Below are 19,994 nucleotides of genomic sequence, written 5' to 3' on the forward strand. Positions count from 1 at the left end.
ACACCCTCCACTCTCCCTCCAGGGAGGCTGTGAAGCTGCGGGAGGAACATGTGCTTTGGAGTTGAACAAGCCTGGCTTCAAATCCTGGCCCCGTTGTTTTACCCATTGTATGCCCTTGGCCAAGCACCTGACCCCTCAGAGTCAGCATCCCCATCTGGAAAATGGGTGCAAAGCTCCCCTCACATGGCAACCGTAAGCGAGGATGAGATAAAGGCCATGCACACCTAGCACAGGTGAGGCACCAGGAGGTGATCAGCCAATGCCTGCATCTTGCCCACTTCCTCACTGCCTTTGGCCATTGACCCAATGCCCCTCTTCCTTTTAAACCTCCCCATCATCCCTGATGGTTTCTTCTGACAACTGAGCTACACCAACGCCTGCTTGGGCACAGTTCCTAAGCTAGTGCAGGTTTCTGAGTCTTCTTTCCTCCAGGACAAGAGCCAGGGCATCATGCGTCTTCCCCAGAACCCTGTACAAGAGCAGCTCTCAGAGCTTTATGCGCCCTGTACTACAGAAAGCTTTCTGCGTCCTTTTCTGGCACCAGAGGCTTGCCTGCCATCTTCTGCGACTCTGAATCGATGTTTTATAGGGTGAGTCCCTGGGCCACAGGGTCCAGGGGCCTCAGGTGTCGGGACTGGAGGTGGGTGACTTTTGCAGAGGCCGTTACAACAGCCCCGGAGATGGGGCCCTCCCTGGATGAGTACAAGTCTAGTGGACAAGGCCAGGATACGCCTTGCAGGCAGGGGCAGGGGACTGGCAAGTGCAAAGAGGCAGAGGAGCAAAGGAGCACAGCACATGCAAGAGAGAGGGAAGGTTCAGGCCAGGAACATAGGGCTGGAGGGGTGGGAGACCGGCTGGACCAGGGCTCCCAGGGATAGACCCTCTCTTCCTTTGAGCCTGAGCAGGGGGCTCTGGGGAGTCCAGAGGAGGCCAAGCCCAAGCCGTCCTCCTTCCCTGGGCAGGAAGAGCCTGGGAGACATGCTCACCTGGGGTCAGGGGGGCTCAGGAACACTTGGCCAGTGAAGCCTGTTAGAAACTGGGGGGACTTGGCAACTACAGACTCACCCCTGCCCTGTGAAGGGACAGCACTGAGGGAACCCTTGCCTCCCCTGGACTAGGCCTCAGGGCTGGTCAGAGCCAGAGCTGGGCAGGAAAGCGGAAGGGCCAGTGGGCACCCAGCCAGGCTGCTGGATGGCTCTGGGGGGGCTGGCCACAGGTTGGTGGGTGTGGTGTGACCCCGGAACAGACCGGATGAACTCCATGTGAAACCCCCAGCTGCCCAGAGACGGCCAGGCCAAGTAGCAGCTCTGCCCCCTCCTATTCTCATCATGAACCTCACAGAAGCCTTACTGTTATTTTTAATACAGTTCGTTTTTAGAAAGGTGAGAGGGAAACCGGCAGTTCACCAGAGCAAGAGGGAGAAAAAATAAAGCTAAACATAGTGCTCCAAAGATCTGGTCCAGCTTCCGAAATTACACGTTCCCCTTTGGGACTCAGGCATAATTTGCCGCTCCGGTTCTAGGAGCACATTTCCACCTTCACGGCGTCCCAAAGACTATAACCAGAGCAGCCAGCTCAAAATTAGCCCCGGTCGGGCAGGCAGGGAGCAGCCAGCCCCAGCACCCCACCCACCGCACCCCACGGTGGGGGGCACAGGTCAGCATGCCTTGGGAGGCTTCCTGCATGCTAGCCGGGGTTTCCTCCCTAATCCCCAAGCCCATCACACACACACACACACACGCACACACACACACACACACACACACACACACGCACACACACACACGCATACACACACACACACACTCCCACTACCAAGCCCTTGCCCGGCCACTCTACCCACCAGAAAAGCCTTCCTCTCCCCCCTGCTGTTCCAACCCCACGCCCTCGGAGATGCTTTCCTGATTACTTTGGCCACACTGACCTCCAAGGGCCAAGAGAGCCCATGATCTTGGTGTCCTTGCTAATAAAGCGTTTCATCACTTTGATGCCACTCTGGGCATCTCATTTTAAATCTGCTAACATGTCTCTCATCTGTCTCTCAATCAGAGCGAAAACATCTCCAGTGTGCTCCTGCTCTTTATCCCTCCTCAGCTCACACGTATTCCCCACCCCCAGAAATTCTTCTCTGGGGACTTAAAAAGGAGATTCCCCCCCCCCACCCAGAATGGTCTCTCAGGATTATAGCCAAGAGTCACCCTTCACCAGGTGTCTCCAGGGGCATCTAGTGGTTGGAAGTGAGGTGACATATGGGGTGAACAGAGGACACCACCTCTACTTTGAGCTTGAAGGCCCTCTCTAGGGAGGAGCAGGTTCCGTGTGTTCCTGCTCACTGATTCTCTCCCCATCTTCATAATCAGAACACCAGAGCTAGCTTAATGAAAAGCAGCTTAGTAAACAAAGACCCCAGTTTTGTTTTAAAGATAGAGTCCAATTCAGAGTCAGAGACATAATCGGAGACAGGAGAAACCCAGGAGAAAGGCAAGGCTAGAGAATGACGGGTTGGTGGCAGTTCATTCAGATTGCGTTCTTGGTTGAAGGCAATGCCTATTTGTTCATTTGTCTTTATTTTCCAAATTTGATATCATGACCATATATTTGTAATCAGAAAAAAATAGATGAGATCCTTTTTTTAAGGCAGAACGCTAGATGGATAAAAGACCTCCCTGCCCCCTCTCTGAGGATATACCCATGCCTGCCCTCGGAAAGTTAAAGGTCATGGCCATGATTCCCGCAACACCACCACTGAGACTATACACACACTGGAGAGTTTGCACACACACCTGCTCCCAGCCTCCCCCCACCTCTCACACACACTCATGTACATGAGACACACACACACACACACACACACATACACACACACGCAGACTACATCCACCCCCAGGCTATGGATCTGAAATCTATACAAAGGACAGCCACAGAGACCAAGAATCAACCATGGAGTTAACCTGTGTGAGCCTATCTCATCCCAGCCCTCAGGCCACGGAGAAGACTTCACAGGGTCAGGGACCCACTCCTGAGGGATGATCCTCACCCCCAAAGGTGGGTGCTGACCTACGAGCCCTGGAAGGCGGAGTAGAGAGATCTGCATTACACATACGTTTTAGATCATCTCTAGAATTGGCCACTCTTGACAGAATCCAAAACATTTCTAGAACCTTGAGGAACATTCTACCGTGAGAGTCCATCCAATGACTCGAGCATCAGGGAAGTCTGAGGTGATGTTTTTCAACATGTGGCAGGCTCATCCCAGGAATGGGGCAGATGATGGTGAGAAGTTATACAGCAGAGAAGGTGCGACCAAGGAAGGAGATGGAGGGACCAAGACAGAAGCCAGATGTGGCAAGAGCATATTTGAAGTTGGGAAGGTGCCCTGAGCTGGGTCCACAGCCCAGACCTGGTGAGCATAGCAACAGGGGCCATATCACGGAAAGAATGAAACAGGCTGCCGAGAGACCTGGTTGAACAAGCAGGAGCCAGGAGAAATCCAAATTCTTGTCCCTCCTGTCCTCAGAGGCCAGAGCCCTCCATTCTATCTGCACTGGGGGAGCAGAGAGGGAAGGAGAGCTCAGCCAGAATTATCTGGCATAGCATTTGCTACTGGAACTTCTGCCTCCTGGATCAGCCTCGGAATGTCCAGTCCTCCAAAGTGCCAGAGGATGTGCAGGAAAGACAGAGTGAGTAAAAGATTTCCTGGAGCCGAAACCGGTTTGGCTCGGTGGATAGAGCGTCGGCCTGCGGACTGAAGGGTCCCAGGTTCGATTCCGGTCAAGGGCATGTACCTGGGTTGCGGGCACATCCCCAGTGGGAGATGTGCAGGAGGCGGCTGATCGATGTTTCTCTCCCATCGATGTTTCTAACTATCTCTCTCTCCCTTCCTCTCTGTAAAAAATCAATAAAATATATTAAAAAAAAAAAAAAAGATTTCCTGGACCAGTCAAATCGAACCAATGGATCTCAGAGGAAAATGCAATATAAAAGCACTTTCCCCTAACCCCCCGCCCCCATCAGACCCCATCAGGGCAGGGCTTCCTAGATACCAGGAATGGTTTCCATGCTGGCCTCTGGACTCCTTGAGAGCAGGGTCATGTCTCCTCCATCAGACGAGGAGATCAGTGAGGGGAGAGTCCAAACCTCTTCCATCAGAGCAGGTGGACTTCACATCCTCCTTCGGTCTGCCCACCTGAGACCCTGTGAGCCTAGCCCGATTCCAGCTCCTCACCCTCTGTCTGGCCAGCAGCTCTAGCCCGAGTGGCTGTGCTACCACAGAGGACAGACCCTATTCTGCCTCAGACCCCTGCCCCAGTTCACTGATGTCAACACCAGGAGGATGACCAGACGGGGCCTCCTCACGGTCGGCCTCTGGCTGTACTTGTAGCCAGCAGGACCCAAAATAGTCCCTCCTCCCTGCATCTGTAGACATTTTGAGGGCAGCACACACAGAACGGAAATCCTGCTGGGCAAGCCCCACGCTTCCCTGCACAGACTCAGACAGCCTGCTGAGAGGGTGGGAAGTGGGAGCCAGGATCAGGCAGCCTGGAGTTTGGGGCTAATTATCTGCCTAATTCGGCTACAAACACCCACCCAGGCCTGAAAGCACTAGCACCCAGTACAGCGGAATCCTTGTAGGGCCAGCTGAAATGTCCTCTTGGGTTTCCCCAGTCAAGAGAAGCTCCTGCGTAGACCCCCTACAGAGTGTAGGCAGGTCACCCATCTGTCCATCTGTCCACCCACCGTGCATCCACCAATCCAGGCAGACTTCACTGGATATCTCCTGCTAAGTCAGGTCCTCTGCTAAGCATTAAGGACACAAAGAGAAGCATGCCCAGTCACTGCCCTGATCCTAGTCTAGGAAGGACACTGCCATCTACAGAAACAAGCAGGACCTAAGGCAGGTGCAATGACCAACATACAGACAAGACTTGCAGGGAAGGGGGAGGAGCCAGGGAAGAATTCTGGAAGGAGGTGACTACAACTAAGTTGAGTCTTAAAGAATGATCAGGTGTCCCCAGCAGAAAGGATGGTGGGGCAGAGCCCTGGAGAGCCACAGACACGGGAGAAATGGAGAGCCTGGGACTTCTGAGGACTCTCAACATCAGAGAAACTATAGAGCAAGACCTCTTGTTCTGGCAACAGTGAGGCCCAGGGCTGAACACAAGGACACTCCCTGCAAAGTAAGATGATGAGCAAGTGACAAAGAAGAGGCTCTCAGCCCACAATGTCAGAGGGAAGCCCCTATCAACACACCTCCAGGGACAGCTTTGAGGATCCTGAGCCCAACACCAAGTCTGCTCTCCTGCTCTCAATGCTGATATTGGATTGATGGTTTAAAGAAAACAAACCCTCTGAAGTGCTACACCATCCCATCCCGGGGTGAATAAGCAGCCTCTGGGCATGGGGACACAGCTGCTAACTGCGTAGACAGGGAGGCTCTGCCCCCAGGCAGCCCCAACGCTCTGGGAGCCCCAGGTGCCAGGGGTGTGGCCAGCATCATGCAAAGCTGAGAGGAGGTGACACCTAGAACAGATGGCCAGTTCGAGGCCTATGCTCGCTCACGGTGAGGCCTTTCTCCATCTCCACTGCAGGAAGGACTGGGTGGTCTCATCCCGACAGGACCCAGGGCCACCCCAGGTCCCCAGGTAGGAAGAGTGCTCCCCCTCGGTGAGAGATGCCACACACACCCTGCCATGCTGGTTGGCATGGGTGTCTGACTCACCAGCTGGCCCTATGTTGCCAAGTGCATAACAAAGGGACACCACTTACCTGCAGCAGATTGGGACACCCTTGAAATAAGGCCCCCTCCCGCCCCTCTCCCTTCCTTTTCCTGGCCATGGAGGAATGCAGGAGGTGGAAAGACTTGGACAAAGACCCCTCCTTCCAGGCCCCTCCATCTGTATGGTGTCCTTCCACCCAGGTCCAGAGGGAGACCTCTTGTAAAGACCATGTGAGGGAGGGAGAGTAGGAGTGGGAGAGATGAGGAAGGGAGTGGGGAGCAATCAAGGCCAGCTCTTGGCCAGAACCAGTGTCTCTCCCCCAGGACCCAGATCATCCTACCTGGATGGGGATGAGGGGCTCCTTATCGTCAATGTCAATGAGCACATCTTCCCCAGGACTGAGTAAGCTCACATCATCTGTAGGAGAGACCAGTGTCCAGGCCTGAGAGGGGGCTCCCTCCGGGATCGCGTCCCTCCTCAGCCACAAGACTCAGGGAACTATGAGACAAAACCCGTCTCTCTCTCCACACTTCTCAATCTTCCTCTTTCTCCCACCTAATTCTTCCCTCTCCCATCTCTGTCCCTCCCATCTTCCTTCACATTCCCTGTCTCCTGAATGTCCCTCTTCCTCCCTTCCCATTTCTCCTCTCCCTCCTCATCCCACTGAATCCCAGCATCTCTCTCTCCCTCAACCACCTCCCACTTCAGCCTTCGCCTCTCAGCCCCCATAGACATGTGTACCTGCTCCTGGTGCGCCCAGCCCAGATCCAGGCTTTGCCCTGAGGGAGATGAGGTCCCTACAGTTCTGGTCAGCTGAGCAGAAACCACCCCTCAGTCAGGTCCCAGTAAAAGCAGAGCTTCAGGACAACTCTCAGTGGAAGTCCCACCTGCCCAAGGCCCCTCTGCCAGGCCCTCCCCATTAACAACCCCTCCACCTACCTGGGCCACCCTGTGGGGATGGACTCTCCCCTGAGTAGGGGTCACACAGGAAGCTCTCCAGAGAGCGGATGGTACACTGGCCAACCACAGGCCGGCGGCCAAACTGGCGGTTATCAATGACCTTGATCACGATGGGGGGACAATAGAGCTCCTCCCTGGGCAGCATCTGGGCAGAGGAGGAGGGAAGTTCTGAGCAGTGGCCTAAACCCATCTCTGGGAGTCTCAGAGGAGGGGGGACAAGCTCAGGGAGAGAGAATGACTATGAACCCACATGTAACCTCCAGTGGCCATGACTCCAAAGTGGTGGCTGGCTGAGTCCACGAGCTGGCCAGGGACGTAGAAAACACACACCTTTCCTCCTGCCTCTTGAACAGTCTATGTGGAGGCCAGCTTTTCCCCACAGCCTTACCTTCCATACACATCAGCTCAGCCCAGAGTGAAAGCAAGTCTCCTTTCCCTGAACCCTCACTGGCTGGGAGGGGACGAGAGGAGAAGTTGGCCCAGAACTCAACATTTCTTGCAGACAGTCCCCCCCAAGTGGATACTCAAGAGTTGGCTTATAGTCCCAGATTCTTCTCCCCACCCCACCTCCCCAGCCCCAAAAGCACTTTGAACACAACTTGAAATAATTTATATGCTCTCCTTCGGTGGCGGGTTTGGCTCAGCCAAGAGGAGGCTCCTGTTGACAGCCACTGGGCCTGGAATTTCTATAGTGCTTTCATCTTGCAAACCATGTTCCTTTCCTCAGGCTGGCCTTGATCCGGCCACTAGGCCCAGGCAGCCCCGGGAGCTGGAGAGGACTGGGGGCCGGAGGACTGGAGGGCGGTAGGGTGAGCCCATCTGCGGAGGCCCAGGTGGGGAGGCCAGTCAGGGAAGGTTTGGAAGATCAAAGCCCTGGCGGGCCCCGAGGGGAACTTCGGAGGATAGAGACCTGCCCTAAAAGAGAGAACAGCCATGGTGATGGGTCCTTCGGACCTCTGCGGACTCGGGATCTGGATAGGAGGGAGCAAGCTGGTCCCATCGGTGTTGCTCATACGCTTCACCTCTTCCAGTGAGGAGAGCATGAGCATTTCCTCCCACTTTCATAGACAAGCGAGGTGGGAGAGAAACCGTGACCACACAGGTTCCCAGAGGAGTCGGAGCAGGCTCCCAGACTGCTTGGGAGGTTCTAGCCACCAGGGCACTGGAAGAGGACTGCAGGGGGTTCAGGCTCACCACTTCCATGAAGAGGGTGCAGATGTCAAAGTTGGGGTTCTTCCGGAGGTTCCTGATGACACAGGACTGTACCATCTGGCCCCCGCACTCCACCACAAGGCTGGGGGAGGAGACATTGGCCAGCTGGTAACTCTTCATGTTCCGCAGGCCCCATGCCAGGATCTGGGGACACAGAGTGAGCAGAGCAGCTAGAAAGACCATGGAGGGCTGGGCCAGGAAGGGGAAGGTCCAGGCTGCCCTCCAGCCCCACATGGGAGCCAGGCTCACCTCGACGGCGGTCCGCTGGAGAACTGGCTTGATGTTCTGGGGAACCATGTAGATGTTGGCCTCCCTCTGGGGTGGCGGGTAGGGCAGGTCTGTGTCCTCCGACTACAGGGAATATCAGGTGGAACAGACACATGGGTGGGAGAAAGACCAAGGCAGAGAGACAAGAAAGGTGGACAAGTGGGATGGAAAGAAGAACGTGCATGAGAAAGACAGAAACAGAGAAGCAAGGACACACAAGTGGGCAAAGGGCAGGCAGAAATGAGAGAGCAAAGTCAGTTTTTCCAGGCACGATCTTCTCCAGGATCACAATTCAAGCACCATAGCCCAGGGTTTAGGTCACCCCTCCTCCCATAATGCAGGCTCTGATGCACCAATGAGCTGCTCAGGGTCACCTCATCTCCTACACACACACACACACACACACACGTGTGCACACACATGGCTGCCCTCTTCATCCTGACACGTCCACTTTGGCCCCCCACTGGCCTGGTTCTCCTGCCTCCTGTCTCACACCCTCCCAACTTACCACCCACCCTGGAGTTCCATCCCTACCCCCCATACCCACACCCAGACACCTGTCAGCCCCTAACACCCGCCTCTCCTACCCGTCTGCTGTGAGGACAGAGCACTTACACTGGGAGTCAGAGTATTTCCCAGCGGGAGAAAGGTATACAAATGCCCGTCATCTACAGGCACCAAAGGGCACTGCTGGGGAGGCTCCTTCACCATCACAGACCAGAGTTGAGCACAGCATATGTCAACTTTGACCTTCTAAGGGTTTGCCAAAAAGACATGGGCAGGAATCCCAATGATCACGAAGAATTATATGGGGAAGCAGACGGGGCAAGGGAAGCAGGTACCACCATGGATTAAGCAACTACCCCGTCTCACAGTGGTTGGAACACGGGCTCTGGGTATGAATCCTGGCTCCACCACTCACTGAGTTAAGTAAGTTCTTTCATCTCTCTATGGCTCATGTTTTTTACATCTATGACATGGTATTAAAGGGATCAACCTCTAAAGGTTAGTGTGAAACTTGAAGAAGTTAAAACAACATTTAGAATAGTGTCTGATTCATGTAAACTCTCAGTAGTCGGACTGCTAGCCCACGTGGCACCCTTGTGACAATTAGAGAAAGATGTCTCTTTCCTAAAGACCTTTACATCCAGGTTAGAAAATCATCATACCCCACTAGTTTATTAGAACAAGACACTCTACTGCCACCTACTGGAGACTTGTTATAATAAATACAAATCTATGGTGTCTGCCCTGGAAATTGCACCTCCTTGGACACAGAGCCCTTGGGCAGTGCACAACCTGCACGTCCACACATGGAGTCCCTGACCCTCGGGAAATGTTCACTATAATTAAAAGGGCTCTTCCGGGCACTTCACAGAGCTTGCCTCATCTGATCCCATTTAATTAACAGTGGAATGATTGGATTCATTCTCCAAGCGACTTGCTCTGGGTTCTGTCTCAGAGGACAGTGCATCCACCTACAGATGCTCTGACACGGATCCTTGGAGCAGCAGGAGAAACACACCAGCTCGCTCCAGCACAGCACTTCGCAGCCAGCCCCCGCTGTCACTCCTGCCCAATGGCACAGCCACGCTGCTATGCTCCCTGGCCTGCACTGGCAAGGAGCTCATTTCTAGAATCAAACCAGACCTTGGTTCTCGAGCCCGTCGTGCCACTTCCTAGCTGTCTGACCTCGGGCACATTACCCAACCTTTGTGACTCATACCCTCACGGGAAGATCTGGGATTACAATACCCTTCGAAGTTGCTGTGAGAATTCAGGTGGAGAACAAATATAGAGAGTGTCTGGCACATAGGAAGTGCTTCATAGATAGTGGTGACTCTGGTTCCTGTATTGCTGTTTGGTGTCACCCAACCTTGGTTTTTACCATTAACCTTGATCTCCCAGGGTGGCTTGAAGAGATGTGAGCCACTGAAAGCATTCCTCAGAACACTGGCTTCATAACTGTCCCTATGTCACCAGGGCACAAAGTGAAGACATTCACCGTTTTCCTGCAGACCCACAATGCAGACGACGATGTAGGGAGCACATACATTTTTAGGGTGTCGGGGAGACAAATGCCATCAGGAGGAGGGGGGGTGATGTGCAGAGCTGCCACGGGGCACAACTCCAGGGACTGATGTGCACATCACAGTCTGCGTGAATGGTGCCCCTGGAGGGGGCAGGCAGGGCCTGGACGGCCACCACAATGGCCTGGCTGCTATGGGGACACCTGGCTGAGTGCCCACCGTTGGCACTCCAAGTCACCAGCTGCAGCGGTGGCACATCAAGGGTTGCCTCATTAAGGGAAGGGTGAGGCCTGAAGGCCTGCTCATGGCCCGTTTGTGGCCTGCTTGAGGGTGATGCCCAGTCCAATGTGGGCCCAGGGCCAAAAGCCCAAGATGCAAAGGGGCAAAAAGAAGGTATCAGGGAGGGAACCATGCCCAAACTCCCCTGGGTGGGGAGACAGAAAGATAAGCCTTTCTCACATGGTTGCAACATTTTCCCGAAATCACCCAGGAAAGCTCATTCACGTATTTCCTCCCAGACGTTCTTCTCTAGGCCCCCAACTCTGGGCAGTGTCCCTTTGGTCCCTTCCTGCCCCTCGCTTCCATGTTGCATCTTTCCTTCAGGCTCCCTTGCGCTCCAGTTGATGGCATTCCTCTCTATATGCTGAGGACCAGGCTCCCCATTTCCAGGAACCTATTTACGGAGGAGGCCAGGGAACCAGAACCTCGAGAAGGATAGACTCCAGTACCGTTTGGAGGAGGCCCTGGAGGAAGAAGGCAGGTGCACACAGCTGTGGAGCGCCAGGCCCGCAGAGGCAGCAGGGAGAGACAAGCAGAGACAGTGGTTAGAGTGTGTCTGTGGAGCAGCTTCCTCCGCACGAGGCCACCATCCTCATCCCAAGGCCATCTCATCTCCATCCACCTCGCTGTCCCCCGGGGTCCCAGAACATCCTTGCTCCCTGTCATTTGTTGCCACTCCCCAGGCCCCCTGCCGCTGTAGGGCCCCCCTTCCACCAGGCCTGCAAGCTGCCACATTGGCCCTCTGTGCCCCCTCCTCGCTGTGCAAACTGGTGAGGCTATCACGGAGCTTCAACGCCTAAACACTCTCTGGCTCCTTAACCCAGTCTCATCCAGTCCCGCCCCCCCCCCCCCCCCCCCGGCCCCAGTTTTCCCCACTATCTGCTAAATCTTTTTTTAAATATATTTTATTGATTTTTTACAGAGAAGAAGGGAGAGGGATAGTTAGAAACATTGATGAGAAACATCGATCAGCTGCCTCCTGCACACCCCCGACTGGGGATGTGCCCGCAACCAAGGTACATGCCCTTGACCGGAATCGAACCTGGGACCCTTCAGTCCGCAGGCCGACGCTCTATCCACTGAGCCAAACCGGTTAGGGCTCTGCTATATCTTTTCCTTCCTCATTCAAAACTGGTCCATCAGATCCACCCTGCTCTGTGTCCTCTCCAGCAGCCTCCCTCTCCTCTCTCTTCCTGAGAAGGACTGCACCCATCCACTGCCTCTCACTTCCATGCAGCCCTCTGCCCAGTGCATTCAGCTTGGCTCCCTGCGTGCTCTCCCTGGAAGCTTCTATCCCCAAAGTTAACAACGACCTGCTCGTAACTCAACCCAGAGGCCGTCCCTCACCAGCTCCTTTGTTTCTTCACTCCCTCCGCAGCATGTGGCCAGCTGACCTCGGCCTCCTTCCTGACCCATCTCTCTGGTCCCACACTGGCCCTCCACCCCCACCCTCTGCTTGGTGAGTCCCCTCCTCTGCCCAGTCGTCTCCCAGGCTTTCTGCTCCCAAACATCTCTGCTAAACTCTAGACCCACGGCCCCAGCCTCTTTTGCTCAGTTCATCCTTGTGTCCCACTGGCCTCTCACACTGAACTGACCCAAAAGTGGGTTCCCTACCTTCCCCACCAAAACGCACTCCTTTCAAATGTCATGTCAGAAACCCACCCCACCATCCACTCAACAACCAGGCCACAGAGTCCCATGCCATCCTCAGCTCTCCTCCCCTCGTCGCCTAGCCTTGGCGATTCTGTCCCCTAAATCTCTTGCATGTGCATCCACCTGTCTTCTTTCCTCAGCTGGGGTCACCGCCCCTCTTGCCTGGATTCGCCAGCATCCTGCCAAGTGGTCTTGCACCTGGTTTTGCACATCTACTCCCTGCAACAAAGGTACGCTGTGCTCTGCAGCCAGGAGGCACTACCTATGAATGTCACTCTGTTTAAGACCCATCAGAGGTTCCCCACCCACTCAGGATGAAGTCCAAACTCCTTGACGTGGCCTCCAAGGCCCCTCATCTTCTAGCCCTTGACTTCTCCTGTCTCACCTCTCACCAGATAACTTTCCCTTCCAGGCCGCCAGAGAGATCAGCCACCACCGTGAACATGCTCAGTGCCTGCCCTGGCAGGTTACAGGAGACACCATGCTGTCTTAGCCTGTGAGGCCTGCAGCTCTGGGTCCTTCTGTCTGGATGCTCTCTGCCCACTTCATCTGGCCACCTCCTACTCGGCTTTAGGTCTCCATTAAATCTTCCCTGGGGGGCCTGAGCCTAACTTAAGCACCCCCATGGCTCCCATAGCAACTTGATCCTCTCCAATTGAAAGACACACCATCCTGTGCCATCCCTATGTGTTCATTTGTCTGTGTCCCCGGCTAAACCAGCTATTCTGCACACAGGGACCGCAGCTGAATCCCCTGCCCAATAAATAAAGGGTTATGAATGGGTAGCTGAAGGGAGGGAAGGAGTGGGGACAGAGGGATAAGTGGGTGGGTGGATGTGTGAATGAAGAACTGGCTCCAACATACTCTCCCCTCCTTGTCTGCTCCAGCCCGATCCTTGGGTCTTCACCCAGCCTTCCCTCCCCTGGGCCTGCTGATGGCTCCCGCGGTTTGAATGGGTTTCCCTTACCCTCCTTCTGAGCCTATGACATCTTTCAGGGCCCAGTTCAAGCTCTCCAGCCTCCAGAGAGTCTCCCTAACCACTCCAGAAAATTCTTATAAGCCTGCTTTCTGGCTTCTTTGAATTCTAAGTGACCTTGTGTCTAGTTTCCCAAGATCCTAACAGGTTTCTGACGTCTCACGTGAGAGTCCTGTGGCCCGGCCAGGTGGCAGCTCTGTGGACGAGTTTCTCAGCTGTTCTCTAGTCCGGCCAACCTGAGGCACCTCCTCTCTCCAGGCCGTGACTCTCCACAGGGTGGGCTGCAGTGGCCCTATCAGAACTGGGGATGCACATCAGCATTGGCAGGCGGGGGTGGGTGTAGACGGAAAGTGCCACCAGGACATCCTGATTCACTGTCCTGAGTGTGACAGGGGACCCTGAGGGACACAGACCTCGGGGCAGCCTTAGGATAGAAGCCTCATTAGATACAGCAACACCTGACCAAGCCCTTCCTTGGCCACCCTCCCCACCCAACCCTGAAGGCAGGGCAGACCTGAGGCTGCTCTGCTAATGGGCCTCTACAGGGGTGCGGGCTTTTGGCTCTCTCCCCATCAGAGCAGAGAACACCTGAATGCCCCTTTAGTCTAGCCATCCTGCTGGTCGGTCCAGTACAGGTTAGCCCAGACCCTGAACCAACAGGGGGACTTCCTCCCCCCGGCCTAGGAGCCACCACACTAGACAGACCCTCATTCCTAGGGCCGGGGAACATGTTGGCAAGCCCACCCAGCCACCTAGGTCAGTCCCACCACCAGTAGCCCATAGACTCCCACCTCACCCAACAGGGTACAGTCAGGGGACCTGTAGTCATTCAGATCCTGGTTCCTCAGGGAGCTCCAGGAAGGGGCAGCCAGGCGGCTGGGAGGGCTCCATTGTCTGCCTGCCCCACCCAGCTCGTTAGGAACAACATGTTGCTCTAATTACACTTGGGAGGAAAAACAGTGTTTTAAATTAAGGCCTTGGGGGGGGATGGGGGATGGGGGACCACTGGGTTTATTTTCTTGATTGCAAAATACCAAAGTTTTCCTTCTAGTGGATTTAGGGGTGCAGGAGAGGACCTCGCCATACCCCATCGCCTGGATTTGGAAGGGCTGAGGGAGTAACATCTGGTTGGACCCTGAGCCTCCTGAAAACAGCCACAGAGCATGCAGTCTCTCCTACCAGGACATCCCCGCCACGGAGCAGGGCAGAAGCAGAGCCAAGGGCACCGGTCCCAGCACACCCCCTTCAGTGGTCAGGACCTCAGCCCCTGCTCCCGCCTCAGCCCCCAGGTGGGTCTTCCTCGGCACATGCCACATCCCAGCCCCAGTTAGGAAGGAGTCAGCCAGCCCCTCTCCTGCCCCGTGTGCGTGCACATGTGTGTGTGTGTGTGTGTGTGTGTGTGTGTGTGTGTTCATGCGAGTGTACACACTCGAACACACTCCAACGTGCATGTGCACACTCTCCAGTTCTCAGGAAATCTAAAATTGCAGTTTCTTTGAACTCATTCCCCTTGGCAGCACGGACTGCCTTTGTTCTCCAGACAAAAAGGAAAAGAAACGAGACAGAGGGCTCAGAAGAGGCGGGAGAAGGAGGGAGAGAGGAGCCAGGGCCAAGGAGCAAACGGAGGCAGAGGGAAACTCGAAGGGAGAGCAGGAAGAGGGGAAGGCGAGCAGGGCTCAGAAGAGGGGAATCAGCGACACAGAGACAGGCTAGGGAGCCAGAGAGATGCCCTCCGCCACCCATGCTCTCTGCCACGACCCAGGCCTCCCAGGCATCAACCAAGTCTCAACCTCAGGACGCCACAGTTCTCCTTCCCTGCCAAGAGCCCCAGAAGGAGACCCTCTGGATGGGCGTAAAGACTGGGCAGAGAGAAATCTCACCCAACAAACTGGCCCCCAGTGATGGCAGCCTCCAGCCCAAAGCATTGACACCTGCACTCCTGCCCCCACCTGCCAATCTGTGCTTCAGAAGCAAGCTCGGTGTCACCTCTTCCAGGAAGCCACCTCCACTGTCCTCCATCTGCTCTGGGAGCCCTCAGCGCAGACAGATGGCGTTTCATCTCATTCACAGACACTGTCTCCCACGCAGCCTTGGGCTGTGCTGGCCCAAAGGCACTCGCCACTGGAGAGGCCATCCTTAAACCATCCTACAGTCACCGAAGCCTCCTAGCTGGTCTCCCCTCCAGCCAGACAACTTGCTAACCACCCATCTGCCCTCTCTGCTCTAAGAATCTAAGCTCCTGGCCTGGCTTATCACGGCCCCGCGGGCTCCTGGAGCGATCCTCACAGGGATCAGACTGAGACCTAGATGGGACTGAACAGGGGATACAAGGCAAGAGCTGAGCTCACGCAAAGACAGATTAACCCTGCACAGTCGTAAAGCTTCCTGCAGAACCAGCAGCGGCAGCAGGACCCCTGCCTCCACCCAGTACCAAAGGATTCCTAAAACCAAACAGGACTCGGGACTTGACATGAGGCTTAGCCTTCGAGAGCAGGGGAGGTGGATGAGCTACGGGCCCTGGGAATGAGGGGGTCACCAGGTCATCTTCTGGGGTGGTTCCCTGGGTGAGTTGTTACTCCATTTATCCTCAGAGGCCTCAAATCCTCTGAACCTGATGGCTAGCCCAGCCCTGTGCCCCCTGACCCCACCCCCCACTCCACACTCCACAGGACTTGCTCTCACCTGGCCCTGGTGACCCACACCCCATCTCGCTCTGGGGCCGGCCCAGCAGCAGGACACTTGGCCCTCTTTGGGGTCTGGCCCAAAAGCTGCAAATCTGGCTTTGCTTCCTGATGAGGAGACCACAGCCTGATCCTCGCTCTCGGAATCTGAGCCTTCACTGTTATATATTACAGATCCAGTTAGTTATTAAGGATTGTAACTTTTTTTTTAATAACGCATCCCTGGGCTGGGTCTTCTTTGGAGCAGGCTGTGGGTTTTGGCCACAGAATGCTCTCAATTGAGAGAGGGCTCCGTGCTGCTTCCCTGGACAGGACTCTGCTCCCCTTTCCAAATCGGCAGTCTTTCCAACTGCAGCCAAGAGCAGGAGGCTGCCTGTCAGGCGCAATTACGGCCAGCTCATTTGGCGGACCCCACCTCGGTCTGGGAGCAAAAGGAAGTGAGGTAAGGGGCGCAGGGCCTGCAGATCCCACATCCTGACCCTGCACTTCAAGTCCAAATTGCACTGCAAATGTCAAATGGTGTTCGCTCCCTGCCTGGGGATTCCCTGACGGCAGGAAGTAGCTGCCTTCTGCCCAACCCCCATCTGACCAGGGCTCTCCTTCCTGCCTCTCCGCCCAGGCCTCTGCCCGACTCATGCATGAGGACCCGCTCCCAGATGTGCAGGAAGCCATAGGGAATGTGCTCCTCATCATCCCCATGGCAAAGGACAAACCCCAAACTTCTTCTAGAACCGGGAGTCCCCAACCCACCTAGCCCCTCAGCCATCCAGGCCCCGAACCATTCAGGCCCTAAACTGGTGCTTGTCTCTTGGGCAGGTTTCCCACCTTTTTCCTGCAACAATGCCTGGCTGATGCCACTTCCACCAGAAAGGCTTCCTTGCCTACTCTGGCCTCTTATGCACATTTTCTTCTTGAAAACATGCCACCTGGTCCTTGGCCAGAAGAGACTACATACTGCCAACCATGAGATCTAGATGAATCCGACCTTCAACAGGACAGCCAGTCCTCTGAGGCCAGAATCATTCCAGGACTCACCCCAGGCAGCCCTGGATCCACACAGAGTGAGGGGAATGAAGGCTCCAGGGCACGTGTCCAGAAGATGGCCTCGACCTCCCCTCTGTCTCTGCCCACCCCTCCACCCCCCAGCAACCGCCACAGCCACGAGGGTCCACCTCACCTCTTCCAGGATCCGTGATGTATCCTGTACCTGGACCACATCATGGGACGTTCCACATCCAGGAGATGGTGAAAAGAGGAGAGAAGGGGGATAAAAGTTCGCCATCAGTGACAAAGCGCACTAGGCTGGGCAGAGATCAGCACACCAGACGTCACCTAAGAGGAGCCAACAGAGACCACCTCCCATCCCCGGCAAGTGCCATGTGCTTCTAGCCACGCCCTCCTTGTGGTCCCTGAGAAAGAAGGTGTGATGGACATTGATGCCAAGGAACTGGTAGGAGAGGAGGCCAAAACATAAGCCTAGAGCCCAGGCATGTCCGGAAGTGACAGACAGGGGAAAGGAAAATGGCAAACAGGTGGTGGGAAGGGCCCGGGCCTGTGCGGCAGCCCAGGAAGCAGACGGGCCTCAGGTCCTGGAGCTGCTGCTCCTACCCGAGCACGTGAACTTGGGGAGCCAAGAAGAAACAACGGGTCCCCCAGGGTCTGGCAGACTGAGATTGGGAGCTTGGACTTGGCAGGAGACGAATGGAGAGTGAGAGAAGGGGGAGGAGGGATGAAGCAAAGGGTGGAGGGGGCACAGGGGGCAGGAGGGCCTGCATGGTAAGAGCTGTCTGCAAATTGTGTGGGCTGCCTCTAAGCGGGAGGCATCCAAACAGAGCCCCGCTGACCACGTCCCAAAGCTGCAGCTGAGCCCAACCGAGAGTAGTATTTTGAGAAGCCAATTAGCCCGGGCACCACAGCGAAAGGTCTGCATGACCGTGACGCCCAGGAAGAAGGAGAGCGGGGACAGGGAGCCTAGTCCCCTCCTCCCGGTCACGGTCACGTCGGGGTGGGCACCGTGAGCTGGGAACTATGGTCTAAACCAGAACCCTCCGCGGGCTTGTGAGCAGCTGCGCGCGGCCCCCACACGTTTGCTACAGTAGGTTCGCAGTGGGACCCAAGAAGTACTTCCCACAGCATCCCCGTGATGCCGCGCAGGGTACCGCCTGGCGAGTCGATGGCTCTCAGCCCTGGCTGCACACTGAAATCCCCCGCGTGGCTTTGAAAACCACCAATGCCTGGGCCACACCAGAAAGACCCCGCTTCCTTTGATCTGGGGTGAGGCCTGAGCGCTGGGGATTTTGAAGGCTTCGCAAGGATTCTAACCTGCAGCCAGGCTAAGAGGCACTGGGCTGGCTGATCGTGAGGTCCCTTCAGTCTGAGAGAGTGATCTTCTCAGGGAAGATGGGCAGGAAAGGCCTGAGCTGGGCTAGGACCCCGGCCCCCCGTCCACTCCACCCCTGTGGCCCCACTGGGCCCTCCTCTGCCTGCTGCCCTTGCTAGCAAAGCACAGAGCTACAAACACAGGGAGGCCAGCAGGGAGTTTGAAGAAGGAAAGCTGAGAGCAAGACTTACCTCAAAGCCAGGAATATGGTGGATGGCCGGCTAGAGGGAAGGAAAGAGCTCACTCAGGTGCTGGTCACTCAGGCCCCCTCACCTTCCCTTCTGCCCTGGCCAGGCAAAGCCATTGCCAACCACAAAACAACCCTCGTGGCATATGCCAGTGATCAGATAGTCCAGGGGTCTGCACGCTCTCTTCCTCAGAGGCCTGGGGTCCCTCAGAGCTGCCTGGGAGTTGGAAGCAGGGTGCACGGGAACCAGGCTGGCATAGGCTGTGTCTCTCTCCAGACACTTCACCTGGAGCAGCCCCACTTCTATCTGGCTAATATATTGGGGTTTACATCACAGTAAGAGCAAGTTTGATGATTTAGTTCTAATGCCAACCCCCTACTTTACAGCAGGGAAGGGGCTGGCCCAGGATCACAGCTGGGCTGTGGCACATCAGCGCTGGAACAGGGGGCTTGCCCTTCCCTGTCCTTGGAGTCCTCCACCACCACCACCATCACAATTAAGGCCCTGAGCCCCAACCAGAAACAACCTCAGGATATGACCCTGGGGAAATACATCCAATGGCCAGAGGACTCAGAGATTCCAGCATTGGACCCCACAGTTAAAGCGTGTCCTGATTTGGGGTTCAGAAAAGATGGCTGAGACCCATCTCAGCAGGAGGCCTGACTTCCCTGCAGTGGTCCCCACTGTCAGGCCCCCGGTGGAGGGAGAGGATGGCTCAGCAGCCCCCTGCCTTCCACAGGCTGACCCTGCCTGCGTCCCCCCCACCCCGCCCCACCAGACGCCTCCACCAGGTACTCCCCGCCTCCTGGATCTGGACGTGGCCCAGCCTCACCTTCTCTCTCTGGATGAGCTCAAAAGAGGCCAGCAGCTCACCTGCCGGCTGGCTTCCCCGAGTCAGGGGGAACCAGGCCAGCCGGGGCATCCGGTCCAGACTCGGCTGACAGATGCAGCGTCCCATAAACTCGTCTGCACCCTGGACAGGTAGTGGAGAAAGAAGACTCAGCATCCCCAGCCCAGGGCCCTGGTGGCCTCAGAGGGATCGTCAGACCCACATCTGGCCTCTGAACCCTAAAGGGCAGCCCCTGGAGCTGAATGGTGAGCTCTGCCCCCTTAAAAGGATTCGAGAACAACGTGCAGTGGCCTGGTCACTGCTGCTGGATGTGAATTCCCGTCATGGTGGGGGAGGAAGAGCCTCTGAATGTCCAACTAGCAGGGCCTTGTTCTAATTTAATCAAGCCCTGAGCCGATTAGAGACCAGAGTGGCGGGATCCTGGCATTTCTCTGACGCCCTCGCAGACGAGGCATTTGATGGTTCCAAGGACTTTTGTTTCTCCTGTTCATTTCACCTTTAAATTCTACCACCTTCCAGACAGAGAAACTGACCACACTCATCGAATTATATGAATCTTGCTGAAATGATGTTTCGTCCTTTGCTCGGGCACTTTGCATGGCTCCCCACTGCCTAGAGGAGAGAGTCCAAACTCTTCCCCTGGGACGGAAGGCCCGTCCTGGAGCCTGCTCACCTCCCCTGCCCTGTCTTTCCCTCCTGACACACACCCTCTACTCCAGCCTGCTGGTCCTGGCTGGTCTCTCACCGCTGGCCTTTGCATGGGCCGGTTCCAGCCATGCTGCCCTCTGCCCTGATTAGCCA

General features: G+C 55.8%; 1 protein-coding gene across 20 annotated transcripts in view; it reads right to left on the reverse strand.

The window, feature by feature from the left end:
- DYSF (dysferlin) overlaps positions 1–19,994 on the reverse strand; it is a 198,668-nt gene that overhangs the window by 48,050 nt on the left and 130,624 nt on the right. For 15 of the 20 annotated variants that reach the window (XM_036334155.1, XM_036334148.1, XM_036334167.1 and 12 more), the window contains 7 exons: positions 19,176–19,316; positions 18,347–18,376; positions 16,953–16,982; positions 8,139–8,240; positions 7,872–8,033; positions 6,657–6,822; positions 6,058–6,134 (listed from right to left, as the gene is read on the reverse strand). In XM_036334155.1, coding sequence (XP_036190048.1) covers positions 6,058–6,134; positions 6,657–6,822; positions 7,872–8,033; positions 8,139–8,240; positions 16,953–16,982; positions 18,347–18,376; positions 19,176–19,316 — 708 coding nt within the window. Of the gene's footprint in view, positions 1–6,057; positions 6,135–6,656; positions 6,823–7,871; positions 8,034–8,138; positions 8,241–10,914; positions 10,957–16,952; positions 16,983–18,346; positions 18,377–19,175; positions 19,317–19,994 lie in introns of all 20 variants that reach the window. The other 5 variants (XM_036334154.1, XM_036334149.1, XM_036334150.1 and 2 more) reach the window with 1 other exon arrangement.

This window comes from Myotis myotis, unplaced genomic scaffold (assembly GCF_014108235.1).
Source record: "Myotis myotis isolate mMyoMyo1 unplaced genomic scaffold, mMyoMyo1.p scaffold_m19_p_14, whole genome shotgun sequence".
NCBI lineage: Eukaryota > Metazoa > Chordata > Mammalia > Chiroptera > Vespertilionidae > Myotis > Myotis myotis.